This window comes from Oncorhynchus masou, chromosome 4 (genome assembly GCF_036934945.1).
Source record: "Oncorhynchus masou masou isolate Uvic2021 chromosome 4, UVic_Omas_1.1, whole genome shotgun sequence".
Taxonomy (NCBI): domain Eukaryota; kingdom Metazoa; phylum Chordata; class Actinopteri; order Salmoniformes; family Salmonidae; genus Oncorhynchus; species Oncorhynchus masou.
In genome coordinates, this window is record NC_088215.1 from 1487117 (window position 1) to 1513065 (window position 25949).

Consider the following 25949-nt stretch of genomic DNA (forward strand, 5'->3'; position numbering starts at 1 on the left):
ATCATTTACCTTTGAAGAACTTCAGATGTTTTCAATGAGGAGACTCTCAGTTAGATAGCAAATGTTCAGTTTTTCAAAAAATATTATTTGTGTAGGACAAATCGCTCCGTTTTGTTCACGTTTGGCTATGAAAAAAACCTGTATCCAGTTATAGCCTCAAGCTCATTAGCATAACGTAACGTTAACGATTTCTGAAAATCGCAAATAAAATGAAAATAATGCGCCTGCTCTCAAGCTTAGCCTTTTCTTAACAACACTGTCATCTCAGATTTTCAAAATATGCTTTTGAACCATAGCAAATCACTAATTTGTGTAAGAGTATACTAAGCTAGCTTAGCATTTTGAGTAGCATTTAGCACGCAACATTTTCACAAAAACCAGATAACAAAATAAATAAAATCATTTACCTTTGAAGAGCTTCTGATGTTTTCAATGAGGAGACTCTCAGTTACATACAAATGTTCAGTTTTTCCTGAAAGAATCTTTGTGTAGGAGAAATCGTTCCGTTTTCTACATTGCATCTGGCTACCGAAACGAACCGAAAATTCAGTCACCAACAACGTAAACGTTTTCCGGATTAACTCCATAATATCGACCGAAACATGGCAAACGTTGTTTGGAATCAATCCTCAAGGTGTTCTTTCACATATCTCTTCATTGATATGCAGTTCGTGGAAGCTTGCTTTCCTCTCTGTATCCCATGGAAAAATACTGGCAGGTGACTTTTGCGCACCAATTTCGGCGCAGGACACCGGGTGGACACCTGGTAAATGTGGTCTCTTATGGTCAATCTTCCAATGATCTGCCTACAAATACGTCACAATGCTGCAGACACCTTGGGGAAACGACAGAAAGGGCAGGCTCATTCCTCTCGCATTCACAGCCATATAAGGAGACAATGGAAAACAGAGCCTCAAAAATCCTTGTCATTTCCTGGATGCCATCTCATCTTGGTTTTGCCTGAAGCTCACGTTCTAGGGCACGCACAGAGAATATCTTTGTATTTCTGGACACGTCAGAGTGTTTTCTTTCGAATGCTATAAATTATATGCATAGTCGAGCATCTTTTTGTGACAAAATATTGCGCTTAAAACGGGCACGTCTTTTTATCCAAAAATGATATAGCGCCCCTAGAGTTTCAAGAGGTTAACAGTCTGATGGCCTTGAGATAGAAGCTGTTTTTCAGTCTCTCGGTCCCAGCTTTGATGCACCTGTACTGACCTCGCCTTCTGGATGATAGCGGGGTGAACAGGCAGTGGCTCGGGTGGTTGTTGTCCTTGATGATCTTTATGGCCTTCCTGTAACATCTGGTGGTGTAGGTGTCCTGGAGGGCAGGTAGTTTGCCCCGGTGATGCGTTGTGCAGACCTCACTACCCTCTGGAGAGCCTTACGGTTGAGGGCGGAGCAGTTGCCGTACCAGGCGGTGATACAGCCCGCCAGGATGCTCTCGATTGTGCATCTGTAGAAGTTTGTGAGTGCTTTTGGTGACAAGCCGAATTTCTTCAGCCTCCTGAGGTTGAAGAGGCGCTGCTGCGCCTTCTTCACGATGCTGTCTGTGTGAGTGGACCAATTCAGTTTGTCTGTGATGTGTATGCCGAGGAACTTAAAACTTACTACCCTCTCGACTACTGTTCCATTGATGTGGATAGGGGGTGTTCCCTCTGCTGTTTCCTGAAGTCCACAATCATCTCCTTAGTTTTGTTGACGTTGAGTGTGAGGTTATTTTCCTGATACCACACTCCGAGGGCCCTCACCTCCTCCCTGTGGGCCGTCTCGTCGTTGTTGGTAATCAAGCCTACCACTGTTGTGTCGTCCGCAAACTTGATGATTGAGTTGGAGGCGTGCGTGGCCACGCAGTCGTGGGTGAACAGGGAGTACAGGAGAGGGCTCAGAACGCACCCTTGTGGGGCCCCAGTGTTGAGGATCAGCGGGGTGGAGATGTTTTTGCCTACCCTCACCACCTGGGGGCGGCCCGTCAGGAAGTCCAGTACCCAGTTGCACAGGGCGGGGTCGAGACCCAGGGTCTCGAGCTTGATGACGAGCTTGGAGGGTACTAGTAGGATGTTAGATTACACCATGACTTGGTCTGTGCCATCTACAGCAGTGTTAATCCTGGTCCTTGGGACCTAAAGGGGTGCACATTTTAGTTTTTGCCTTAGCCCTACACAAATCCACTAATCAAAGGTTAGAGGGTGAGTTGATTTGTGGAATGACATGTGTAGTGCTAGGCCAAAGCAAAATGTCCAGCCCTTTGGGTCTCCACAAACAGGTTTTAAGAAATACTCATCTGCAATATAGGATTATTAACAGATCAAGTTTCTAAAAGGAGGCCTGGGTAAGCCCAGATGTGCCTTCAGTTATGGATAAAGAGACTTTATAAAACAAACTGCAGGACTAATTAGAAAGTATGTGTGTTTAGTGCCATTTACACCATGCCATTTGCAATTCACACCATTTGTTTGCAATATGTGATCTATAGGCTAAGAGAGCTTCATAAGCTGTTTATTCAACATCATATTTGGTGAGAATCACAACATAGGGTCCAAAATCAATTCTAGCTCTTAAGGGAGCAGTAGCCTAAATTGGGTGTACAATTTTGAATGAATGCATGATTTAATCTGCAGTTATTCTTTTGCTATTTATTTTTATTTTTTCCACATTTTGTTGTTATAGCCTGAATTAAAAATGTTTTAAATTTAGATTTTTCAAAGTGGAATTATATTTTGTCAAATTTTTTGCAAATGTATAAAAAATGAAAAGTTAACATGTGAGTCTATAAGTATTCAACCCCAGTGTTTAACATTTTTGAATGAATACCTCATCTCTATACCCCACACATACAATTATCTGTAATGTCCCTTCAGTCGATTAGTGCATTTCAAACACAGATTCAACCATAAAGGCCAGGAAGGTTGCAGGAGAGGAAGGAAACCACTCAGGTATTTCACCATGAGGCCAATATGGTGACTAAAACAGTTACAGAGTTTAATGTCTGTGATAGGAGAAAACTGAGGATAGAGCAACAACATTGTTGTTACTCCACAATACTAACCTAATTGACAGAGTGAAAAGAAGACAAGCTGTACAGAATACATTTTTTAAGCATCCTGTTTGCAACAAACTTTTTGTCCTGAATCAAAAATACAATACAACACGTTACTGAGTACCACTCTCCATATTTTTGAGCATAGCGGTGGCTGCATCATGTTATGGGTATGCTTGTAATCGTTAAAGACTGAGGAGTTTTTCAGAATAAAAAACAAACGGAATGGAGCTAAGCGCAGGCAAAATCTTGGTTCAGTCTGCTTTCCCCCAAGACACTGGAAGATGTATTCACCTTTCAGCAGGACAATAACTTAAAACACAAGGTCAAATCGACACTGGAGTTGCTTACGAAAACAGGGAATGTTCCTGAGTGGCCGAGTTACAGTTTTGACTTAAATCTGCTTGAAAATCTATGGCAATACCTACAAATAGTTTTCTAGCAATGATCAACAACCAATTTGACAGAGCTTTAAGAATTTTGAAAAGAATAATGGGCAAATGTTGCACAATCTAGGTGTGAAAATCTCTTAGAGACTTACCCAGAAAGACACTCAGCTCTAATATTTTGTGTAGGTCCTTTGACACAAAATGACAATTAAATCCCACAATTTAATCCCACTTTGTAACACAACAAAATGTGGAAAATGTCAAGGAGTGTGGATACTTTCTGAAGGCACGTGTAATAGTAGCTTCTGATAAAATTGATTGTCTAATCTTTTAACTAAATGCAATCTATTAGCTTCCAATATGTATGTAGGCTGTCCGATAACTGTCCGACAACACCCTGAGTGCATTGAGTGAATGTTAGAAAAAGTTATTGGTTCCTTTCGAAACATATCAATTTCAATGCAAAGAGGACTCGGATCACAGAATAGGTGACGTGAACTGTCAAAGTAGTTGAGTTCTCATTTTAAAGGCAGGGGCAGTGTGAATACAAAGATAACTGAGTTATTTAGCTTATCCAAGACGAATAGGCTAGTAATAGGGGTTGCAGCTTTTTTGGAGGATAATTTTAGAAATAGAGGGTCCAGATTGTCTACCCCAGCTGATTTGTAGGGATCCAGATTTTGCAGCTCTTTCAGAACATCAGCTGTTTGGATTTGGGTGAAGGAGAAATGGGGGAGGGGTTTGGGCAAGTTTGTTGTAGGGGGTGCTGAGGTGTTGGCCGGGGTAGGGGTAGCCAGGTGGAAAGCATGGCCAGCCGTGGTAAACTACTTATTGAAATGATCGATTATCGTAGATTTATCTGTGGTGACAGTGTTTCCTATCCTTAGTGCAGTGGGCAGCTGGGTGGGGGTGCTCTTATTCTCCATGGACTTAACAGTGTCCCAAAACGTTTTGGAATTAGTGCTGCCGGAGGCAAATTTCTGTTTGAAAAAGCTAGCCTTAGCTTTCCTAACTTACTGAGTATATTGGTTCCTGACTTCCCTGAAGAGTTGCATATCGTGGGGGCTATTCAGAACGCTAATGCAGAACGCCACAGGATATTTTTGTGCTGGTCAACCCCAGTCAAGTTTGGGGTGAACCAAGGGCTATATCTGTTCTTAGTTGTACATTTTTTTGAATGGGGCATGCTTATTTAAGATGGAGAGGAAAGCACTTTTGAAGAGCAACCAGGCATCCTCTACTAACAGGATGAGGTCAATATCCTTACAGGATACCCGGGCCAGGTTGGTTAGAAAGGCCTGCTCACTGAAGTGTTTTAGGGAGCGTTTGACAGTGATGAGGGTTGGTCGTTTGACCGCAGATCCAATACACACGCAGGAAATGAGGCAGTGATCGCTGAGATCCTGGTTGAAGACAGCAGAAGTGTATTTAGAGAGCAAGTTGGTCAGGATGATATCTAAAAGGGTGTCCATGGTTACGGATTTTGAGTTGTACCTGGTGTGTTCCATTGATAATTTGTGTGAGATTAAGGGAATCTAGCCTAGATTGTAGGACGGCCGGGGCGTTAAGCATATCCCAGTTTAGGTCGCCTAACAGTACGAACTCTGAAGATAGATGGGGGGCAATCAAATCACATATGGTGTCCAGGGCACAGCTGGGGGCTGAAGAGGGTCTATAACAAGTGTCAATGGTGAGAGACTTGTTTCTGGAAAGGTGGATTTTTAAAAGCAGAAGCTCGAATTGTTTGGGCACAGACCTGGATAGTATGACAGAACTCTGCGGGCTATCTCTGCAGTAGATTGCAACTCTGCCCTCTTTGGCAGTTCTATCTTGTTGGAAAATGTTATAGTTAGGGATGTATATTCAGGATTTTTGGTGGCCTTCCTAAACCAGGATTCAGACACAGCTAGGATATCCGGGTTGGCAGAGTGTGCTAAAGAAGTGAATAAAACAAATTTAGGGAGGAGGCTTCTAATGTTAACTTGCATGTAACCAATGCTTTTATGGTTACAGAAGTCAACAAATGAGAGCTCCTGGGGAATGGGAGTGATGCTGGGGGCAGCAGGGCCTTGGTTAACCTCTGCATCACCAGAGGAACAGAGGAGGAATAGTATAAGAGTACGGCTAAAGCCTAAAAGAACTGGTCGTCTAGTGCCTTCGGAACAGAGAGTAAAGGTGGCAAGTTTCTGGGCACAGAAGGATGGATTCAAGGCAAAATGTACAGACAAGGGTATGGTAGGATGTGAGTACAGTGGAGGTAAGCCTAGGCATTGAGTGACGATGAGAGAGGTTATGTCTCTAGAAGCACTATTTAAGCCAAGTGCTGTCACTGCATGTGTGGGGGTGGAACAACTCTCTCCATTGGCTTCCAGTTGAAGCTCGCATCCGCTACAAGACCATGGTGCTTGCCTACGGAGCTGTGAGGGGAACGGCACCGCAGTACCTCCAGGCTCTGATCAGGCCCTACACCCAAACAAGGGCACTGCGTTCATCCACCTCTGGCCTGCTCGCCTCCCTACCACTGAGGAAGTACAGTTCCCGCTCAGCCCAGTCAAAACTGTTCGCTGCTCTGGCCCCCCAATGGTGGAACAAACTCCCTCACGACGCCAGGACAGCAGAGTCAATCACCACCTTCCGGAGACACCTGAAACCCCACCTCTTCAAGGAATACCTAGGATAGGATAAGTAATCCTTCTCACCCCCCCCTCCGTAAATGATTTAGATGCACTATTGTAAAGTGGCTGTTCCACTGGATGTCAGAAGGTGAATTCACCAATTTGTAAGTCGCTCTGGATAAGAGCGTCTGCTAAATGACTTAAATGTAAATATGTAAATGAACAACAGGGCTAGCTAAGGCATATTGAGCAGGGCTGCCGGCTCTACAGTGAAATAAGACAACAATTACTAACCAAAACAGCAATGGACAAGGCATATTGACATTAGGGAGAGGCATGTGTAGCCAAGTAATCATAGGGTCCAGTGAGTAGGCACAGAGATTCAGACAGCTAGCAGACCGGGGCTAGCAGATGGGCCTCAGGGGGACGTCGCAACGGGGAAGCGTGTTGAAACCCCCTTGCACGGTTACGGATGACTGCCTTGCCTGGTTCACCAATTACTTTGCAGACAGAGTTCAGTGTGTCAAATCGGAGGGCATGCTGTCCAGTCCTCTGGCAGTCTCTCTGGGGGTGCCACAGGGTTCAATTCTCGGGCCGACTCTTTTCTCTGTATATATCAATGATGTTGCTCTTGCTGTGGGCGATTCCCTGATCCACCTCTACGCAGACGACACCATTCTATATACTTCCGGCCCGTCCTTGGACACTGTGCTATCTAACCTCCAATTGAGCTTCAATGCCATACAACACTCCTTCCGTGGCCTCCAACTGCTCTTAAACGCTAGTAAAACCAAATGCATGCTTTTCAACCGATCGCTGCCTGCACCCGCATGCCCGACTAGCATCACCACCCTGGATGGTTCCGACCTTGAATATGTGGACATCTATAAGTACCTAGGTGTCTAGCTAGACTGTAAACTCTCCTTCCAGACTCATATCAAACATCTCCAATCGAAAATCAAATCAAGAGTCGGCTTTCTATTCCGCAACAAAGCCTCCTTCACTCACGCCGCCAAACTTACCCTAGTAAAACTGACTATCCTACCGATCCTCGACTTCGGCGATGTCATCTACAAAATTGCTTCCAACACTCTACTCAGCAAACTGGATGCAGTTTATCACAGTGCCATCCCTTTTGTCACTAAAGCGCATATACCACCCACCACTGCGACTTGTATGCTCTAGTCGGCTGGCCCTCGCTACATATTCGTCGCCAGACCCACTGGCTCCAGGTCATCTACAAGTCCATGCTAGGTAAAGCTCCGCCTTATCTCAGTTCACTGGTCACGATGGCAACACCCATCCGTAGTACACGCCGCAGCAGGTGTATCTCACTGATCATCCCTAAAGCCAACACCTCATTTGGCCGCCTTTCGTTCCAATACTCTGCTGCCTGTGACTGGAACGAATTGCAAAAATCCCTGAAGTTGGAGACTTTTATCTCCCTCACCAACTTCAAACATCTGCTATCTGAGCAGCTAACCGATCGCTGCAGCTGTACATAGTCTATTGGTAATAGCCCCCCCATTTTCACCTACCTCATCCCCATACTGTTTTTATTTATTTACTTTTCTGCTCTTTTGCACACCGATATCTCTACCTGTACATGACCATCTGATCATTTATCACCCCAGTGTTAATCTGCAAAATTGTAATTATTCGCCTACCTCCTCATGCCTTTTGCACACAATGTATATAGACTCCCCTTTTTTTTCTACTGTGTTATTGACTTGTTAATTGTTTACTCCATGTGTAACTCTGTGTTGTCTGTTCACACTGCTATGCTTTATCTTGGCCAGGTCGCAGTTGCAAATGAGAACTTGTTCTCAACTAGCCTACCTGGTTAAATAAAGGTTAAATTCAAAATAAAAAATACGTCGGCAGATCAGTCATGATGGATTGGCGGGGGCTCCGTGTCGGCAGCAAAGGGTCCAGGCCAATTGGCCAAAGAGGTAATTGAATCCCAGGAATTCTTGATAGATCTATTCGGCTAGCCGGGAGACGGGCCTAGATTCGAGGCTAGCTCCAGGCTAACTGGTGCTTGCTTCGTGACAGAGACGTTAGCCAGGAGTAGCCACTCGGATAGCAGCTAGCTAACTGCGATGATCCAGAGTAAAGGTTCAGAGCTTGCGGTAGGAATCCGGAGATATGGTGGAGAAAAGCAGTCCGATATGCTCTGGGTTGATATCGCATTGTGCAGGCTGGCAGGAGTTGCCCGGGCTGAAGCTGGCAGATGTCCCTTGTTAACGGTGATGGCTAACGAGCAGTGGCTTTCTGACTACTAGGTAGTAGCTGGCTAGCTTGAAGGGGATTACGGTTCTAAAGTATAAAAAATAGCAGATCCATACAGCATTGGGTGAGGCGGGTTGCAGGAGAGTATGTTCAGTCCGTAGATGGAAAAATTTGATTAAAAATACATACAAAGAAAGAAACTATATATACAAAGGACGGGACAAGAAAAATCAAAACATCCCACTGCTACGCAATCTTGGATTCAATGCTGTCATGCTTTGGGACTGCAAGTGTATCCACATGGCACTATGGAGTGATATTAGAGCCAACAGAAATTGATTCTGAATTTAATCATGTTGAATCAACAGACCCCGCTCTCATGTCTTCTTTACACACTGCACACACACATCGGCCCCCTAGTAGTCACATGCAAACACACACACACCCCACCCATGGACACACCCCTCACACATACCTGTCACACACTGGCCCCCAAGCAGTTCACGCGAACCTGCAGTTATGAGTCATGTTTTTGCAACAAGGTAGCCCCACACATGAAAAGCCATTCTCCTTTTAACATTTTCGCACCCTTAACATTCCTATCCTGCGTGTTTCAAGGGGTGTGTGTGTGTGTAGGGATGCATGTGCTGCTGGGTGTACCTATGTGTGTTTGCATGCATTTATTTGTATGTGTGTGTCAGGATCATGTGTTGGGATGTGTGTGTTACGAGGAGGTGTGATATATGGCCGATATACCGCAGCCAAGGGCTGTTCTTATGTACAACGCAACGCAGAGTGCCTGGACACAGCCCTTAGCCGTGGTATATTGGCCATATATCACAAAGCCAAGAGGTTCCTTATAGCTATTATAAACTGGTTACCAATGTAATTAGAGCAGTCAAAATAAATGTTTTGTCATGCCTGGTATACGGTCTGATATACCACAGCTGTCAGCCAATCAGTATTAAGGGCTCAAACCACCCAGTTTATAATGTGTATTTTGGCGTGTGTGTTATTGTGTTTGTTATCTTGGTGTAACTAATTTTCCTCTTAACTCAAACTAACCCAACTCCCAGGAAACACTTCACATGGTAACAGCTTTGTATGTGGCATTTGGGAAGAGGTGGACGTGATTGCTCCTCTTGTTTGTTTTCCTTGTCATGTGTGTACACCAAACCACACTTATCTGCATGAAGTAAATAGCAACAAACACACATACTTCCTCATTTAGCTTCAACTGAAGGTGAATCTGGTACAAATGGTTTGAACCAAAATACAGCCCTGTTTGGCTCCCAAACCTCACATCACTTTTTTATGCAGTCAGGGTCACGTCATACACTACATGGGCAGAAGTATGTGGACACCCCTTCAAATTAGTAGATCCAGCTATTTAAGCCACGATTTTGCTAACAGGTGTATAAAATTGAGCACACAGCCATGCAATTTCCATAGACCGACATTGGCAGTAGAATGGCCCGTACTGAAGAGCTCAGTGACTTTCAACGTGGCACCGTCATAGGATGCCACCTTTCCAAAACAAGTCAGTTAAAAATAAAATTTCTGCCTTGCTAAAGCTACTGTAACTACTGTCAACTGTAAGTGCTGTTATTGTGAAGTGGAAAAGTCTAGGAGCAACATAGGCTCAGCCATGAAGTGGTAGGCCACACAAGCTCACAGAATGGAACAGCCAAGTGCTGAAGCGTGTTGCGCGTAAAAATCGCCTGCCCTCGGTTGCAACGCTCACTACCGAGTTCCAAACTGCCTCTGGAAGCAATGTCAGCACAATACCTGTTTGTCGGGAGCTTCATGGAATGGGTTTCCATGGCTGAGCAGCCGCACACAACCCTAAGATCACCAATGCCAAGTGTCAGCTGGAGTGGTGTAGAGCTCGCCGCCATTGAACTCTGGAGCAGTGGAAACGCGTTCTCTGGAGTGATGAATCACACTTCACCATCTGGCAGTCCAAGGACAAATCTGGATTTGGCAGATGCCCTAATGCATAGTGCCAATTGTAAAGTTTTGTGGTGGAGGAATAATGGTCTGGTGCTGTTATTCATTGTTTGGGCTAGGCCCCTTAGTTCCAGTGAAGGGAAATCTTATTACTACAGCATGCAATGACATTCCAGACGATTCTGTGCTTCCAACTATGTGGCAACAGTTTGGGGAATTCCCTTTCCTGTTTCAGCATGACAATGCCCCTGTTTGAGGTCCACACAGAAATGGCTTGTCGAGATCGGCGTGGAAGAACTTGTCTGGCCTGCACAGAGCCCTGACTTCAACCCCTCCGAACACCTTTGGGATGAATTGGAACGCCGAGCCAGGCCAAATCGCCCGACATCAGTGCCTGACCTCTCTAATGCTCTTATGGCTGAATGGATCCAAGTCCATGCAGCATTGTTCCAGCATCTGGTGGAAAGCCTTCCCAGAAGAGTGAAAGCTGTTATAGCATCAAAGGGGGGACCAAATCCATATTAATGCACATGATTTTGGAATGAGATGTTCGATGAGTAGGTGTTCACATACTTTTGGCCATGTAGTCTATTTCAAATAATATTTATTACAAAAGTTATTGTTCGATGATAGTTGCTATTACTAATGAAACTTGGTGCTTGGTTTCCCTGCGAAAGCTTGTCATATTAACAATGTACGCAAGGTATTTTGAAAAAAGTTATGTTTCGATGCCCAGAACAGTAGATGTTTTTAAAGCTTCTTATTCGATGTGATTTTTCTTTCTATTCACACATTTTGCTGTTTTATGAGGGGATTGGTTCTATGTTCTTTGACAAATCGAAATGGGAGAATACATTTTTATTAAATTTGGACTTAATTTCTGAATGAATGAATTCATTATTTGGATAATGTATTGATGTCACACATGACTTGTATTGTCACATAGAAACACGGAGGAATCCTGAGGATTTTCCCAGAGGCCAAGGCGCAGTTCGTCGACATCGAACCCAAGTTCGACCGCCTGCTCTTCTTCTGGTCAGACCGGCGGAACCCCCATGAGGTGCAGCCGGCATACTACACCAGGTAGGGTAATCTCTTAGCTTGACCTCTGACCTTTTGACCCCAGAGAAAATGTCAATACTCCTGACCTTGGACCCAGGGTTTTCTGCTTGTCTTCCATCACAATCCCAAACCTCCTGTTTTGTGTTGCTTATTGTAATGTCATTTAAGTAAAGCATCCTTCACAGGCCATTTTGAGAACTTGGCTGAAGCCTGAATTGTGACATAGTTTACATTAAGTTAATGTATGCCGATGATCATGACATTATTGTAAAGTGTTACCACATTAAGCAGCACCACCAACAATATCCAGCTTTAATATATTGGAAAATGCTCAATACTGTTAGAAAAGTTGGACCATGACAAATGGTAGTGTTGGTGTTAGTAGGTATACCTATTATGTGAATAATTGTATGTTAGTTGACCTCTCTGTTTCCGTTGTCTCACTCGCTGTCCAGGTATGCCATAACAGTGTGGTATTTTGATGCTGATGAACGAGCTCGGGCCAAGGAGAAATATCTAACAAGTAAGATGGAGTCCTGGGCACGTATTCATAAAACATCTCAAAGTAAGAGTGCTGATCTAGGATCGGTTTTGCCTTTTGGATGATAATAAATAAGATAAAATGATCGTAGATCAGCACTTGATCCTAGATCAGCAATGTGGGACTAAGACACGTTATGAATACAGGGTCAAAGTGATATTCATAAGAACATATTTTTTGTTCATTTTTTTGTGTTGTTTGTAACTGATTTTTTAAACTTATTCTGTACATAATGTTGCTGCTACCGTCTCTTATGACCGAAAATAACTTCTGGACATTAGAACAGTGATTACTCGCTATGAACTGGCAGAAGCTTTTTCCTTTAACAAGTCCGACGAGCCCACGTGAAGGACAAACTGCTTTCCTGGGAACAGGCCCAAATCCCTGTCATTTGCGTGAAGAGAAGATGGAGAAAAGAGGAAGGAGGTTGGGCTGCCTTCTGAGAATTCATAAGCAATCGAATCAACCTCCACTGCTTTCCGTTCTACTAGCTACCATGCAGTCATTCAAAAATAAAATTGACGACCTACAAGGAAGAATAAACTACCAATAGGATATTAAAAACTGTAATATCTTATGCTTCACGGAGTCGTGGCTGAAGACGACATTATCAACATACAGCTAGCTGGCTGGTAGTACGCTGTATTGGGAGGATATAACAGCGGTGTCTGGTAAGACAAGGGATGGCGGCTTATGCATATTTGTAAACAACAGCTGGTGCACGATATCTAAGGAAGTCTTAAGGTCCTGCTCGCCTGAGGTAGAGTATGTTGTGATAAGCTGTAGACCATACTAATTACCTAGAGAGTTTTCATCTGTATTTTTCATAGCTGTCTACATACCACCACAGTCCGGTGCTGGCACTAAGACCGCACTCAATGCACTGTATTCCGCCATAAGCAAACAGGAAAACGCTCATCCAGAGGCGGCAATCCTAGTGGCCGGGGACTTTAATGCAGTGAATCTTAAATCCGTTACAGCAAATTTCTATCAGCATGTTAAATGTGCAAGCAGAGGGAAAAAAAACTCCAGACCACCTTTACTCCACATACAGAGACGCGTACAAAGCTTTCCCTCCATTTGGCAAATCTGACCATAATTCTATCCTCCTGATTCCTGCTTACAAGCGAAAATTAAAGCAGGAAGCAACAGTGACTCGGTCAATAAAAAGTGGTTAGAGGAAGCAGATGCTAAGCTACAGGACTGTTTTGCTAGAACAGACTGGCATATGTTCTTCCAATGGACTACACCCCATCAGTCATTGGCTTCATTAATAAGTGCATTGATGACATCGTCGCCACAGTGACCGTACATACCCCAACATACCCCAACCCGAAGCCATGGATTACAGCAACATCTGCACTGAGCTAAAGGCTAGAACTGCCGCTTTCAATGAGCGGGACTCTAACCCGGAAGCTTATAAGACATTCCACTATGCCCTCTGACAAACCATCAAACAGGAAAAGCGCCAATACAGAACTAAGATCGAAGATCGAACACCAGCTCTGATGCTCGTCTAATGTGGCAGGGCTTGCAAACCATTACAGACTATAAAGGGAAGCACTGCCGAGAGTTGCCCAGTGACACGAGCCTACCAGACGAGCTAAACTATTTCTATGCTCGCTTCAAGGCAAATAACACTGAAACATGCATGAGAGAATCAGCTGTTCCGGATGACCGTGTGATCACTCTCTCCGCAGCCGATGTGAGTAAGACCTTTAAACAGGCCAGATGGATTACCAGGACGTGTACTGCAAGCATGCACTCACCAACTGGCAAGTGTCTTCACTGACTTTTTCAACCTCTCCCTGCCCGAGTCTGTAATACCAACCTGTTTTAAGCAGACCACCATAGTCTCTGTTCCCAAGGACACTAAGGTAACCTGCCTAAATGACTACCGACCCGTAACACTCACATCTGGAGCCATGAAGAGCTTTGAAAGGCTGGCCATGGCTCACATCAACACCATTATCCCAGAAACCCTAGACCCACTCCAATTTGCATACCACCCTAACAGATCCATAGATGATGCAATCTTTATTGCACTCCACACTGTCCTTTCCCACCTGAACAAAAGGAACACCTATGTGAGAATGATATTCATTGACTACAGCTCAACGTTCAACACCATAGTGCCAACACATCCACCACGCTGATCCTCAACACAGGGGCCCCTCGGGTGCGTGCTCAGCCCCCCCGGGTGTGCTGCCCCTGTTCAGTCATGACTGCACAGCCAGGCACGACTCCAAAACCATCATTAAGTTTGCTGATAACACAATGGTGGTAGGCCCGATCACCGACAACGACGAGACAGCCTATAGGGAGGAGGTCAGAGACCTGGCCGTGTGGTGCCAGGACAACAACCTCTCCCTCAACGTAATCAAGGCAAAGGAGATGATTGTGGACTACAGGAAAAGGACGACTGAGCATGCCCCCGTTCTCATCTACGGAGCTGTAGTGGAGCAGATTGAGCTTCAAGTTCCTTGGTGTCCACATCACTAACAAACTAACATGGTCCAAGCATACCAAGACAGTTGTGAAGAGGGCACGACAAAACCTATTCCCCCTCAGGAGACTGAAAAGATTTGGCATGGGTCCTCAGATCCTCAAAAGGTTCTGCAGCTGCATCATCGAGAGCATCCTGACTGGTTGCATCACTGCCTGGTCTGGCAACTGCTCGGCCTCTGACCGCAAGGCACGAAAGAGGGTGGTGCGTACTGCCCAGTACATCACTGGGGCCAAGCTTCCTACCATCAAGGACCTCTATACCAGGTGGTGTCAGAGGAAGGCCCTAAATTGTCAAAGACTCCAGCCACCCTAGTCATAGACTGTTCTCTTTGCTACCTCACGGCGGCAAGGGGTACAAGTCTAGGTCCTACCAAGTCTAGGTCCTAGAGGCTTCTAAACAGCTTCTACCCCCAACCCATAAGACTCCTGAACATCTAATCAAATGGCTACCCTGACTATTTGCAGTGCCCAACCCCCCACCCCCTCTTTTACGCCACTGATACTCTGTTATTATCTATGCATAGTCACTTTAATAACTCTACCTACAGTGGCTTGTGAAAGTATTCAACCCCCTTTGGCATTTTTCCTATTTTGTTGCCTTACAACCTGGAATTAAAATATATTTTTTGGGGGCGATATCATTTGATTTACACAACATGCCTACTACTTTGAAGATGCAAAATATTCTTTATTATGAAACAAACAAGAAATAAGATAAAATAATAAGTCATAATACACGTAACAATGGTGACAGGTGTGCCCCATAACGAGAAGACCGGTGACCTAGAGGCCGGAGAGGGAGCACACGTTCTCTTTGCTACCTCACGGCGGCAAGGGGTACCGGTGCACCAAGTCTAGGTCCTAGAGGCTCCATCCACAGGCTCCATCCGCCTCCCCGACGCGCGGCTCCATCCACAGGACGTTGACCAAGATGACGATCCCGGGCATCAGGAGCGGAGCGTTCACCTCTGCTAAGGCGCAGGAACCTGTCAATCCAGCTTAGGTGCGGGAGCATGGTGACCTAGAGCGCTGGAGAGAGAGCATACGTGACAACTTTGTAGAGCCACCCTTTGCAGCAATTAAATCTGCAAGTCTTTGGGGGTATGTCTCTATAAGTTTGGAGCATCTAGCCACTGGGATTTTTGCCCATTCTTCAAGGCAAAACTTATTCAGCTCCTTCAAGTTGGATTGGTTCCACTGGTGTACCCCAATCTTTAAATCATGCCACAAATTCTCAATTGGATTGAGGTCTGGGCTTTGACTTGGCCATTCCAAGACATGTAAATGTTTCCCCTTAAACCACTCAAATGTTGCTGGAAGGTGAACCTCCGTCCTGTCTCAAATCTCTGGAAGACTAAAACAGGTTGCCCTCAATAATTTCCCTGTATTTTGCACCATCCTTCAATTCTGGCCAGTTTCCCAGGCCCTGCCGATGAAGAACATCCCACAACATGATGCTGCTACCACCATGCTTCACTGTGGGGATGATGTTCTCGGGGTGATGGGAGGTGTTGGGTTTGCGCTAGACATAGCGTTTTCCTTGATGACCAAAATGCTCAATTTTAGTCTCATCTGACTACCTCCTTCCATATGTTTGGAGAGTCTCCCACATGCGTTTTGGCTAACACCAAACTTGTGTGCCTATTTTTTTCTTTAACTTCTTGAAACTCCCCATCCCGGATCCGGGTTTGTGACTAAAGCCTCAGGCTCATTAGCATAACGCAACGTTAACGATTTCTGAAAATCGCAAATAAAATGAAAATAATGCGTCTGCTCTCAAGCTTAGCCTTTTCTTAACAACACTGTCATCTCAGATTTTCAAAATATGCTTTTGAACCATAGAAATTGACTAATTTGTGTAAGAGTATGCAAAGCTAGCATAGCATTTTGAGTAGCATTTAGCACGCAACATTTTCACAAAAACCAGATAACAAAATAAATAAAATCATTTACCTTTGAAGAGCTTCTGATGTTTTCAATGAGGAGACTCTCAGTTACATACCAAATGTGCAGTTTTTCCTGAAAGCGTCTGTGTGTAGGAGAAATCGTTCCGTTTTCTACATTGCGTCTGGCTACCGAAACGAACCGAAAATTCAGTCACCTACAACGTAAAACGTTTTCCGGATTAACTACATAATATCGACCGAAACATGGCAAACGTTGTTTGGAATCAATCCTCAAGGTGTTTTTTCACATATATCTTCATTGATATGCAGTTCGTGGAAGCTTGCTTTCCTCTCTGTATCCCATGGAAAAATACTGGCAGGTGACTTTTGCGCACCAATTTCGGCGCAGGACACCGGGCGGACACCTGGTAAATGTGGTCTCTTATGGTCAATCTTCCAATGATCTGCCTACAAATACGTCACAATGCTGCAGACACCTTGGGGAAACGACAGAAAGGGCAGGCTCATTCCTCTCGCATTCACAGCCATATAAGGAGACAATGGAAAACAGAGCCTCAAAAATCCTTGTCATTTCCTGGATGCCATCTCATCTTGGTTTTGCCTGAAGCTCACGTTCTAGGGCACGCACAGAGAATATCTTGGTATTTCTGGACACGTCAGAGTGTTTTCTTTCGAATGCTATCAATTATATGCATAGTCGAGCATCTTTTTGTGACAAAATATCTTGTTTAAAACGGGAACGTGTAAGAGGTTAAGCAATTACTTTTTCTAGCCACTCTTCTGTAAAGCGCAGCTCTGGAGTGTACTGCTTAAAAGTGTACTGCTTAAAGTGGTCCTATGGACAGATGCTCCAATCTCCACTGTGGAGCTTTGCAGTTCCTTCAGGGTTATCTTTGGTCTCTTTGTTGCCTCTGATTAATGCCCTCCTTGCCTGGTCCGTGAGTTTTGGTGGGCGGCCCTCTCTTGGCAGGATTGTTATGGTGCCATATTCTTTCCATTTTTTTATAATGAATTTAATGGTGCTCGGTGGGATGTTCAAAGATTCAGATCTTTTTTTCATAACCCAACAATGATCTGTACTTCTCCACAACTTTGTCCCTGACCTGTTTGGAGAGCTCCTTGGTCTTCAGGGTGCCGTTTGCTTGTTGGTTCCCCTTGCTTAGTGGTGTTGCAAGCCTCTGGGGCCTTTCAGAACAGGTGTACAGTCGTGGCCAAAGGTTTTGAGAATGACACAAATATTAATTTTCACAAAGTCTGCTGCCTCAGTGTCTTTAGATATTTTTGTCAGATGTTACTATGGAATACTGAAGTATAATTACAAGCATTTCATAAGTGTCCAAGGCTTTTATTGTGGCAAGGTGCTCTCTCCAGCGCAAAGAGTCAATATTTGCAGTGTTGACCCTTCTTTTTCAAGAATCAGTCTGCAATCCGTCCTGGCATGATGTCAATTAACTTCTGGACCGCATCCTGACTAATGGCAGCCCATTCTTGCATAATCAATGCTTGTAGTTTGTCAGAATTTGTGGGTTTATGTTTGTTCACCCGCCTGGGGAGTCTGGGGAGTTTCCTGGCCATGGACCCAAAATATCAATGTATTGTTCCCTGAGCCATTTAGTTATCACTTTTGCCTTATGGCAAGGTGCTCCATCATGCTGGAAAAGGCATTGTTCGTCACCAAACTGTTCCTGGATGGTTGGGAGAAGTTGCTCTCTGAGGATGTGTTGGTACCATTCTTTATTCATGGCTGTGTTGTTAGGCAAAATTGTGAGTGAGCCCACTCCCTTGGCTGAGAAGCAACCCCACACATGAATGGTTTCAGGATGCTTTACTGTTGGCATGACACGACTGATGGAGGCGCTCACATTGTCTTCTCCAGACAAGCTTTTTTCCGGATGCCCCAAATAATCGGAAAGGAAATTCATCATAGAAAATTACTTTACCCCAGTCCTCAGCAGTCCAATCCCTGTACCTTTTGCAGAATATCAGTGTGTCCCTGATGTTTTCCCTGGAGAGAAGTGTCTTCTTTGCTGCCCTTCTTGACAGCAGGTCATCCTCCAAAAGTATTCGCCTCACTGTGCGTGCAGATGCACTCACACCTGCCTGCTGCCATTCCTGAGCAAGCTCTGTACTGGTGGTGCCTCCGATCCTGCAGTTGAATCAACTTTAGGAGACGGTCCTGGCGCTTGCTGGACTTTCTTGGGCGCCCTGAAGCCTTCTTCGCAACATTTGAACCACTCTCCTTGAAGTTCTTGATGATCTGATAAATGGTTAGGTGCAATCTTACTGGCAGCAATATCTGTGGAGCCCTTTTTGTGCAACGCAATGATGACGGCATGTATTTCCTTCCAGGCAACCATGGTTGACAGAGGAAGAACAATGATTCCAAGAACCATCCTCCTTTTGAAGCTTCCAGTCTGTTATTCAAACTCAATCAGCATTACAGAGTGATCTCCAGCCTTGTCCTCGTCATCACTCACACCTGTGTTAATGAGAGACTCACTGACATGATGTCAGCTGGTCCTTTTGTGGCAGAGCAGAAATGCAGTGGAAATTTTTTTGGGGGCGATTCAGTTCATTTGCATGGCAAAGAGGGACTTTGCAAATAATTGCAATTCATCTGATCACTCTTCATAACATTCTGGAGTATATGCAAATTGCAATCATACAAGCTGAGGCAGCAGACTTAGTGAAAAATTCATATTTGCGTCATCCTCAAAACTTTTGGCCACGACTGTATATATACTGAGATCATTGGACAGATCATGTTACACCTAGATTGTACACAGGTGGACTTTATTTAACTAATTATGTGATGTCTGAAGGTAATTGGTTGCACCAGATCTTATTTAGGGGCTTCATAGCAAAGGGGGTGAATCAATATGCATGCACCACTTTCCTGTTTTCTTTTAAACAACTGTTTTTTTTTTCATTTCACTTCACCAATTTTGACTATTTTATACATGAAATGCAAATGAAAATATATTTAAATTACAGGTTGTAATGCAACAAAATAGGAAAAACACCAAGGGGGATGAATACTTTTGCAAGGCACTGTACCTGTACATATTACCCTGCACATTGACTCTGTACTGTACCCCCTGTATGTAGTCTCGCTATTGTTAATTTACTGCTGCTCTTTAATTACTTGTTCCTTCTATTTCTTATTCTTATTCATATTTTTAAACTGCATTGTTGGTTTGGGGCTTGTAAGTAAGCATTTCACTGTAAGGTGAACCTGTTGTATTGGGAGCATGTGACTAATACAATTTGATTTGAAGAAAGAATAATTTATATGAAGTCATAAGAAATAAGAATTTGTTCTTAACTGGTTGAATAAAAATGAATAAAATTAGAATTCTTTCTTAACGGGTTGAATAAAATTGAATAAAATATAACTCTCCCGCTCACCCTCCTTCTCTATTCCGTCCTATAGGTGCAGGAGAAAAGGGAGTAAACGTAGAATTGAACAAGCCGTCGGATCTGAGCTGATATGAGAGAAGCTTCCTGCCATCACCCGCTGCTGCTGTGGACAGATGGGGAAAGAGGGATGGATGGTGGGAGAGAGGGAAGGAAAAGGGATGGTGGGATGTAGAGGAGAGAGATGAAAGAACCCAACTTGGAATAGTCTGCTTTCTTTAAACTTTTAATATCCAAAGTTGACACACAACACACACAGAGTCCCTGAATGTGATGTCATTGCACTGCAAGGAATCATCATTATTTGCCAAGTTTCTGTTTTTGCTTGTTGCATTGATTTTTGGCCTTTATTATGTGAAGAATGCCGGTGTAAAAATGAGCTATGGAGAAAAATAATATGTATTAAGTGAACCAATGCAAAAAAAATATTGTTTTGAATTTTGGGGTGATGAAAGAAGTGTACCCATATGTACTTATCTGTCGGACGGGTTGTCGTGGTCTCCATCGGATGGATCTCTCAGTGTTATTAAAAAAAGGTACAAAAGACTGTGCGTGATGTCCCTCGACCGAAGGTTGTGACACTGTCCGGCTATTGCCTGATGCGCACTATAGAGCCGACTCAAACCGCACTTCGCTAATTTGGATACTTTCTTTTCACATGATCCTTTGCATCACAATTTTAGGATGATGAGTAACCACGCCAGACCAGTACAGTACAACGAGTCACGGCCCGGTTTGGCTTAGTTGAGTAAAAAGGCTATTAATAGCTTGAGCTGCACTGACTCGAATAAGATAGAAGTTTTCACATTTTTTTGCAAACTGCGGTAGTGATTTTCACATTGCAGGTATATGTTGACTGCGGTGCTGTTCTGTGTCCTGGCACTCATTGCTTGGTAACTGGGTCTTGTTCATTAGGCACCAAACAGAAGAAAATGGACTGAAACTGACATGCTCGTTTTCCATTGCAAAACAGTTTTAAAAGTTTTAAAAGTCCTTCCTAATGAACACGGCCCTCTGTGCGCTACAGGAGCATCCTGACCTGCGATCAGTGATCTGTCAGTTGTTGCAGACGTTAATATCACCTTTGTCTTAAAAAAACAAAAACTGACACCTACCTATTAGCCTTGCAGTTCTGAAGTTGAATTCGTGTGTGTGTGTGTGTGTGTGTGTATCTGCACGTATGCATGTGTGCGATACCTTCACTAACCACTGAGCAGAGGTTGAAAGTGAGTGAGAGCGACTGCAAGAATACCGGCATGACTATTCTCTCTGGCTATACACCATCGCCATCATGTGGTCACATCTGACCAATGAGTTTATCAACAGGAGAATTGGCAGACCCAACTGAATGCGGCAGGTATCCTAGCGGTTAAGAGCGTTGGGCTAGTATCCGAACTCGCTGGTTTGAATTTTTGTTCAAACTGTATTTATTTGCCATTGATCTATTCATGTATCAATAAATCAGTTGACATGTAAATAAGACAACATTTAGAGAGCAGTTTATGTATGTATTGTTTGCATTAACTTTAAAATATAAATTCCAGTATGTAATTACTGACCTTTCAATTGGTTCCATTGTAAAGGGCAAGCTCAATCAAGCACAGCGGAAATATACATTTTTTTCACCCATGTCTGAATTTATATCCCTTCATTGCAGAGTCTCCTCAGGAACTTCTCTTCCCAGGTGTTGTCTCACATCACATCCACAGGAAAGCCAATGACCTCTTTCTAGTCCCTACTCTTTTGGTGTTTACAAATGTATGAAGGAATAAAATATGTGCAAGGAATATGGAGGAAACTCCCTAAATAAATGTTGATGATGGCTCTGCCAACACTGTTTACGTAACAGCAAATGACAGTCGCTGTACAGAGCTGTTAGAGAGAGGTTGAGTGAATAGCAGAGTCTGGCTTGTTCTGCTCTAACCAGGAGTATGGTCCCTACTATCAGGAGCAGGACAGGGGCCCACTTATTGCATTCAGAAAAAACACCAAGATGATTCATGATTTGGTCGTTTTTGGCTTTCGAGTTTACATCAAGAGCAACCAAGAAGACAAAGATCAGATGAGCGGTACCGGCCAGGATGAGAAATGTTCCAGCCAATGACCGTCACCTAGTCTATGGACAAATTACACTTGAGGTATTCAGTGCACTTGGCCCAAGGATGCTGGTGATGGAGGTGATGGCCAAAGCTACAACCCCAATGTAATGGGGAAACAGAATAATTGCCAGTATGGACATCATCCACCCTGCCACTCCCAGGGTGTTGACCACAAACTCCATCCAACTCTGCTTCAGTGGGGCTTTAGGATGTATTGAAGGGGTAGACAGTTCTGTACAGCATGGTCCCCCTGGTCAGGAGTGTGCAGACCACAGTGGTAACGATAAATCCTATGGCTCTCTGTCCATACCCATCAACATGCTCTCTTCTACACCTGCCCTTTCTGGGGGAAGGGTGATACAGTAAAAAGCCCTCTGTCTGCTTTACTGTGGTGTCAAAAATTAGGCTGTCATGGAAACACAACCAATTAATAAAGACGTGGTTGTACATTTTCATTGTATTTACTATTGAGATTTTATTAACATGAGAAAGTAATTTGGCATTGTGATATCAACAATTATAAGTGGGCAGGCACAGCTACATCCTTTTTGGTTCTTTATTCCGAACACTGCTTGACGTGGCCTCCACGCAGGGAGCCATAACTTCCATCTGCTCTAGCACACATACAAACCAATGGTGCATATAAACACTAGATGACTGACAGGTGGCACTATTTTGAAGTGACTGTCACCATTTTTGTACCCCTCCAACACACAAGCATATTACATAACAGACACCTCAATGCATACTTTTAAATTGTATTATATGAACAAACAAAACAAAAATAGTTTTTCCTTAAAGTATAATTTTTTGAGAATACGAATGTTACTGTTCACTCTACAACAAATAAATGCTTAAATATATGTAATTTTGCCCTTAAATTGAAATAATGTAGCATTCCATTCATTCCTATGGAGGACTGCTCCTGAGAAGTACCAATATGGGGACAGTGGCTTTAAAGTCTCTCAATGGCCAATACATATCAAATCAAATTTTATAATCAACAATCTAGTGTTTTAATACATAATTGATACAACCCCCTTCAGCAGGATTCCCCAGCTGGTGGCACACAGACCAAATTTGGCCCCTGGGTGGTTTTATTCCTCCCCCAACACTTTTCTTGTTTTCATTTTCATTGCTGGACATAAAATACTGTAAAACCACCAGGAAATCAGCTCCAAGTGATTTTAATTTTGGAAATCTGTTCCACACTATTCCCACGCATAACAGGCACATGATCGTATACAAAAGTAAGCATGGTTTGAAATGATCTGTTTGTGATTCTTGAGGTCAAATGTTTAACAGGTCAGGTTCTGCATCCTCTCAACAACCACATAGTCATGCCTTGTGTATTTTAGTGCGTTCCAATTTACCACATTCCCTGGAGATAACACCTCCCCCTTCATGTAGCTTTGGATCTCACATGGGGAGAGCACTCTGTCCCACATGTGGACATCAGTCTCATGTCCGTAAAAGGAGTCATACACATCAAACCCACCAACGTATGCATCTTGGTCCTGACCTAAAATAATACTGGGAGTACCAGAGATGGAGCTGCCGGCTTGGAGGGCTTTCCTTGCACTTGGCTTCCCATTCACCCACAGTTGAGTCAATCCTGTACTGGCATCCCACGTCCCACAAACAGAGTTCCACTCGTTCATTTTGTCTGGCAATCCCCGGAAATAGATACCTTGGTCCCCAATGTACACCCTGTAATTTCCCCCATCTCCCCTGAAGATTACAAAACCATCAGCATGAGAAGGCGTGGCCAATGAGAAAATGGTCAGCTCCTTTGTCTGGTAGTCGGTGAAAAATCGAACGCAGACAGTCACAGCAAAGAAGATTTTGTTCATGTCAGGGGTTATTTTGACATAGGCAGTGTTTGACTTCACTGGGAAAATGATTTGCTTCCCTGACATGTCTGTTACAATTAGAATAAAATTAATTATTAGAGTTGCAAAGGGAGAAAACTTTCAAAATGTAGTGTTTGAAAATTTGTAGAACTTAGGAAAATTACAGGGAATTTTGCAATCCTATTAGTATAGTAAATACAGTAAGTACTACTGAAACACATGTAATTATTCAACAATTCATGATAGTATTTTGGGCCATCTCCAAGATTTCAGTCTTACCTTCTGGCACAGCATAGCAGCACGTAAAGACCATCAGGAGCCATGTCTGCAGCTCCATTTCGTAGTTTCACTTGGAGTAAGCACTAATGTTATGGACATCCTCAAAGGATATTCCTATTTATAGTATAGAAAACAGACTGAAAATGGGAGGAACTACCTATATGCTCTTATGAATGCCAGCCAGACATAACACATTCCCCACTTCCTTGTTTTTGATATTGGTCTAGATTAGAAAGTAGAGTCATCTGAGAATCTAAATTCATATGATTGATCAACATTGCCAGTTTATCAAGATGTTTTATGTTCTGCCATCAGACTTTCTAGGTAAAACCAATTTCTAGGTCAACAGGTGTATTAGTCGGCATTGTCACACTGTTATTAGGTAATGGTATTATTGAGAAAACATCATATAAAAGTTAGAAAAATAAAGTTGAAATAAAACTTGGTTGAGGGGCAGCTATTGGGGAACTGTGGGGGATCTTGGAGGGTTCAGGTCCCCGTGTTTGGCCTTGTGGGAGATCTGTCGACATGCCCTTGAGCAGGGCATTGACCCTGGATACTTCTCTGTGTCGCTCTGAATGGGAGTCTGTTGGATGACTGGTGTGGTGTAGTTGCTGAGCACTGCAAGTATATTGTATGTTTTGGATTGTCCCGCCCTGACCACAGAGAGCCTTTTTATTCTCTATTTTGGTTAGGGTGTGACTAGGGTGGGTAATCTAGGTTGTTTTATTTCTATGTTGGCCTGGTATGGTTCCCAATCAGAGGCAGCTGTTTATCGTTGTCTTTGATAGGGGATCATATTTAGGCAGCCATTTCCCCACTGTGTTTTGTGGGATCTTGTTTATGTGTAGTTGCCTGTGAGCATAGCTTCACGTGTCGTTTGCGCTTTATAGTTTTTTTTGTGCGGTTCACTTCTAATAAAATGTCGAACCGATTTCACGCTGCTCTTTGGTCCAAATGTTATTATGACAACCTTGACATGGATTCAATAAAAAAAGTACCTTACTGTGATTGCTTTCAATAAAAATGGTCAAAAATTAACAAAAATAGCTTCTTAGCAAAGAGCAATTTCTCAAGCAAGAATTTTGCTAGGACTTTCTGGAAGTGGTCTGACTGGGGAGGGGAAAACTGAAAACGAACTGTTATTAGCAGAGATATGTGGAACTCTTTCTTATTGGTCTATTAACTAATTTACTACCTGGTGATGTCACCAGGCAGGCCAAAACTCCACCCAACCAAGACAGGCTGAAATTTCAGGCTGTCTTTTTAAACAGCTCTTACACTAAAAGGGCATTATTGTTACCACAGTGAGGAGGTGAGTGAGGAGGTGTGGAGTCAGGCGCAGAGAGCAAAAGATGTGGGAAAAAACACGCTTTAATGTCCAGGAAAAATAACATGAACAAAAGTAGGAAAACAAATGATCAGAAATATTAACGGACAGCGCGAAACCCAAAATACAAACAAAATACACTCAAACATAGAACAGACGAACAAGCCCGCATGAAACAGAAGCGGGCTGAACAAACTATGTATAACCCTACCCTAACAACCAAACAAGAAAGAGTTGATACCAATCTGACAAAACCAAAGGAACACAGAACAACGGATCGGTGATAGCTAGTAGACCGGCGACGACGACCGCCGAGCGCCACCCGAACAAGAAGGGGGAGTCACCTTCGGTAATATTCGTGATAATTATCACAATTTCACAGTATTATTCCAACCTCATAGTGTGTTTAAAACACAAGGAAATCAGGATTTTGACTGCACTGGGCCTTTAACAATTGTTTCCAGGCCAGACGGTGGACAGCTTCTTTGAACTTTATGCCCACTCTATGATTTTGTCTCACACAGATGTGGTGCCACTTTAACAGACTTAAAGCAACGTTTAAGTTTAATTGGACACTATAAACTTCCAATGAAAATGTCATATTTAGAAGCTCATATTCTGTTCACACATATCCAAATACTGTTGTTGACTTGTACCTGTGACCAAAGCATAAATTAAAGAGAGAAAAAAAAGTTAAAAACCACACCTAAAACTTGTATCTGAA

General features: G+C 43.5%; 2 protein-coding genes across 3 annotated transcripts in view; one reads left to right on the forward strand and one right to left on the reverse strand.

Annotated features, from left to right (window-relative positions):
* The window catches only part of LOC135521209 (egl nine homolog 1-like), a 46441-nt gene extending 24223 nt beyond the window's left edge, over positions 1-22218 (forward strand). Inside the window, exons 3-5 of one of the 2 annotated variants that reach the window (XM_064947140.1) lie at positions 11176-11312; positions 11747-11856; positions 19681-22218. In XM_064947140.1, coding sequence (XP_064803212.1) covers positions 11176-11312; positions 11747-11856; positions 19681-19736 — 303 coding nt within the window. In that variant the 3' untranslated portion in view covers positions 19737-22218. The remainder of the gene's footprint in view (positions 1-11175; positions 11313-11746; positions 11857-19680) is intronic. The other variant, XM_064947146.1, reaches the window with a different exon arrangement.
* LOC135521223 (C-reactive protein-like) lies at positions 22213-24003 on the reverse strand. Its single transcript, XM_064947153.1, has 2 exons — positions 23896-24003; positions 22213-23684 (listed from the first exon to the last, which is right to left on the reverse strand). Exons 1-2 carry the CDS (start codon positions 23951-23953, stop codon positions 23062-23064), a joined length of 681 nt encoding a protein of 226 aa, XP_064803225.1. The 5' UTR covers positions 23954-24003; the 3' UTR covers positions 22213-23061.
* Positions 24004-25949: the final 1946 nt, after the last annotated feature.

Coding starts and splice junctions, on each gene's coding strand:
- LOC135521223 (XM_064947153.1), bottom strand. CDS start 23,953: ATGGAGCTGCAGACATGGCTCCTGATGGTCTTTACGTGCTGCTATGCT. Junction 23,685..23,895: donor CTGCTATGCTGTGCCAGAAG/GTAAGACTGAAA, acceptor TAATTGTAACAG/ACATGTCAGGGAAGCAAATC.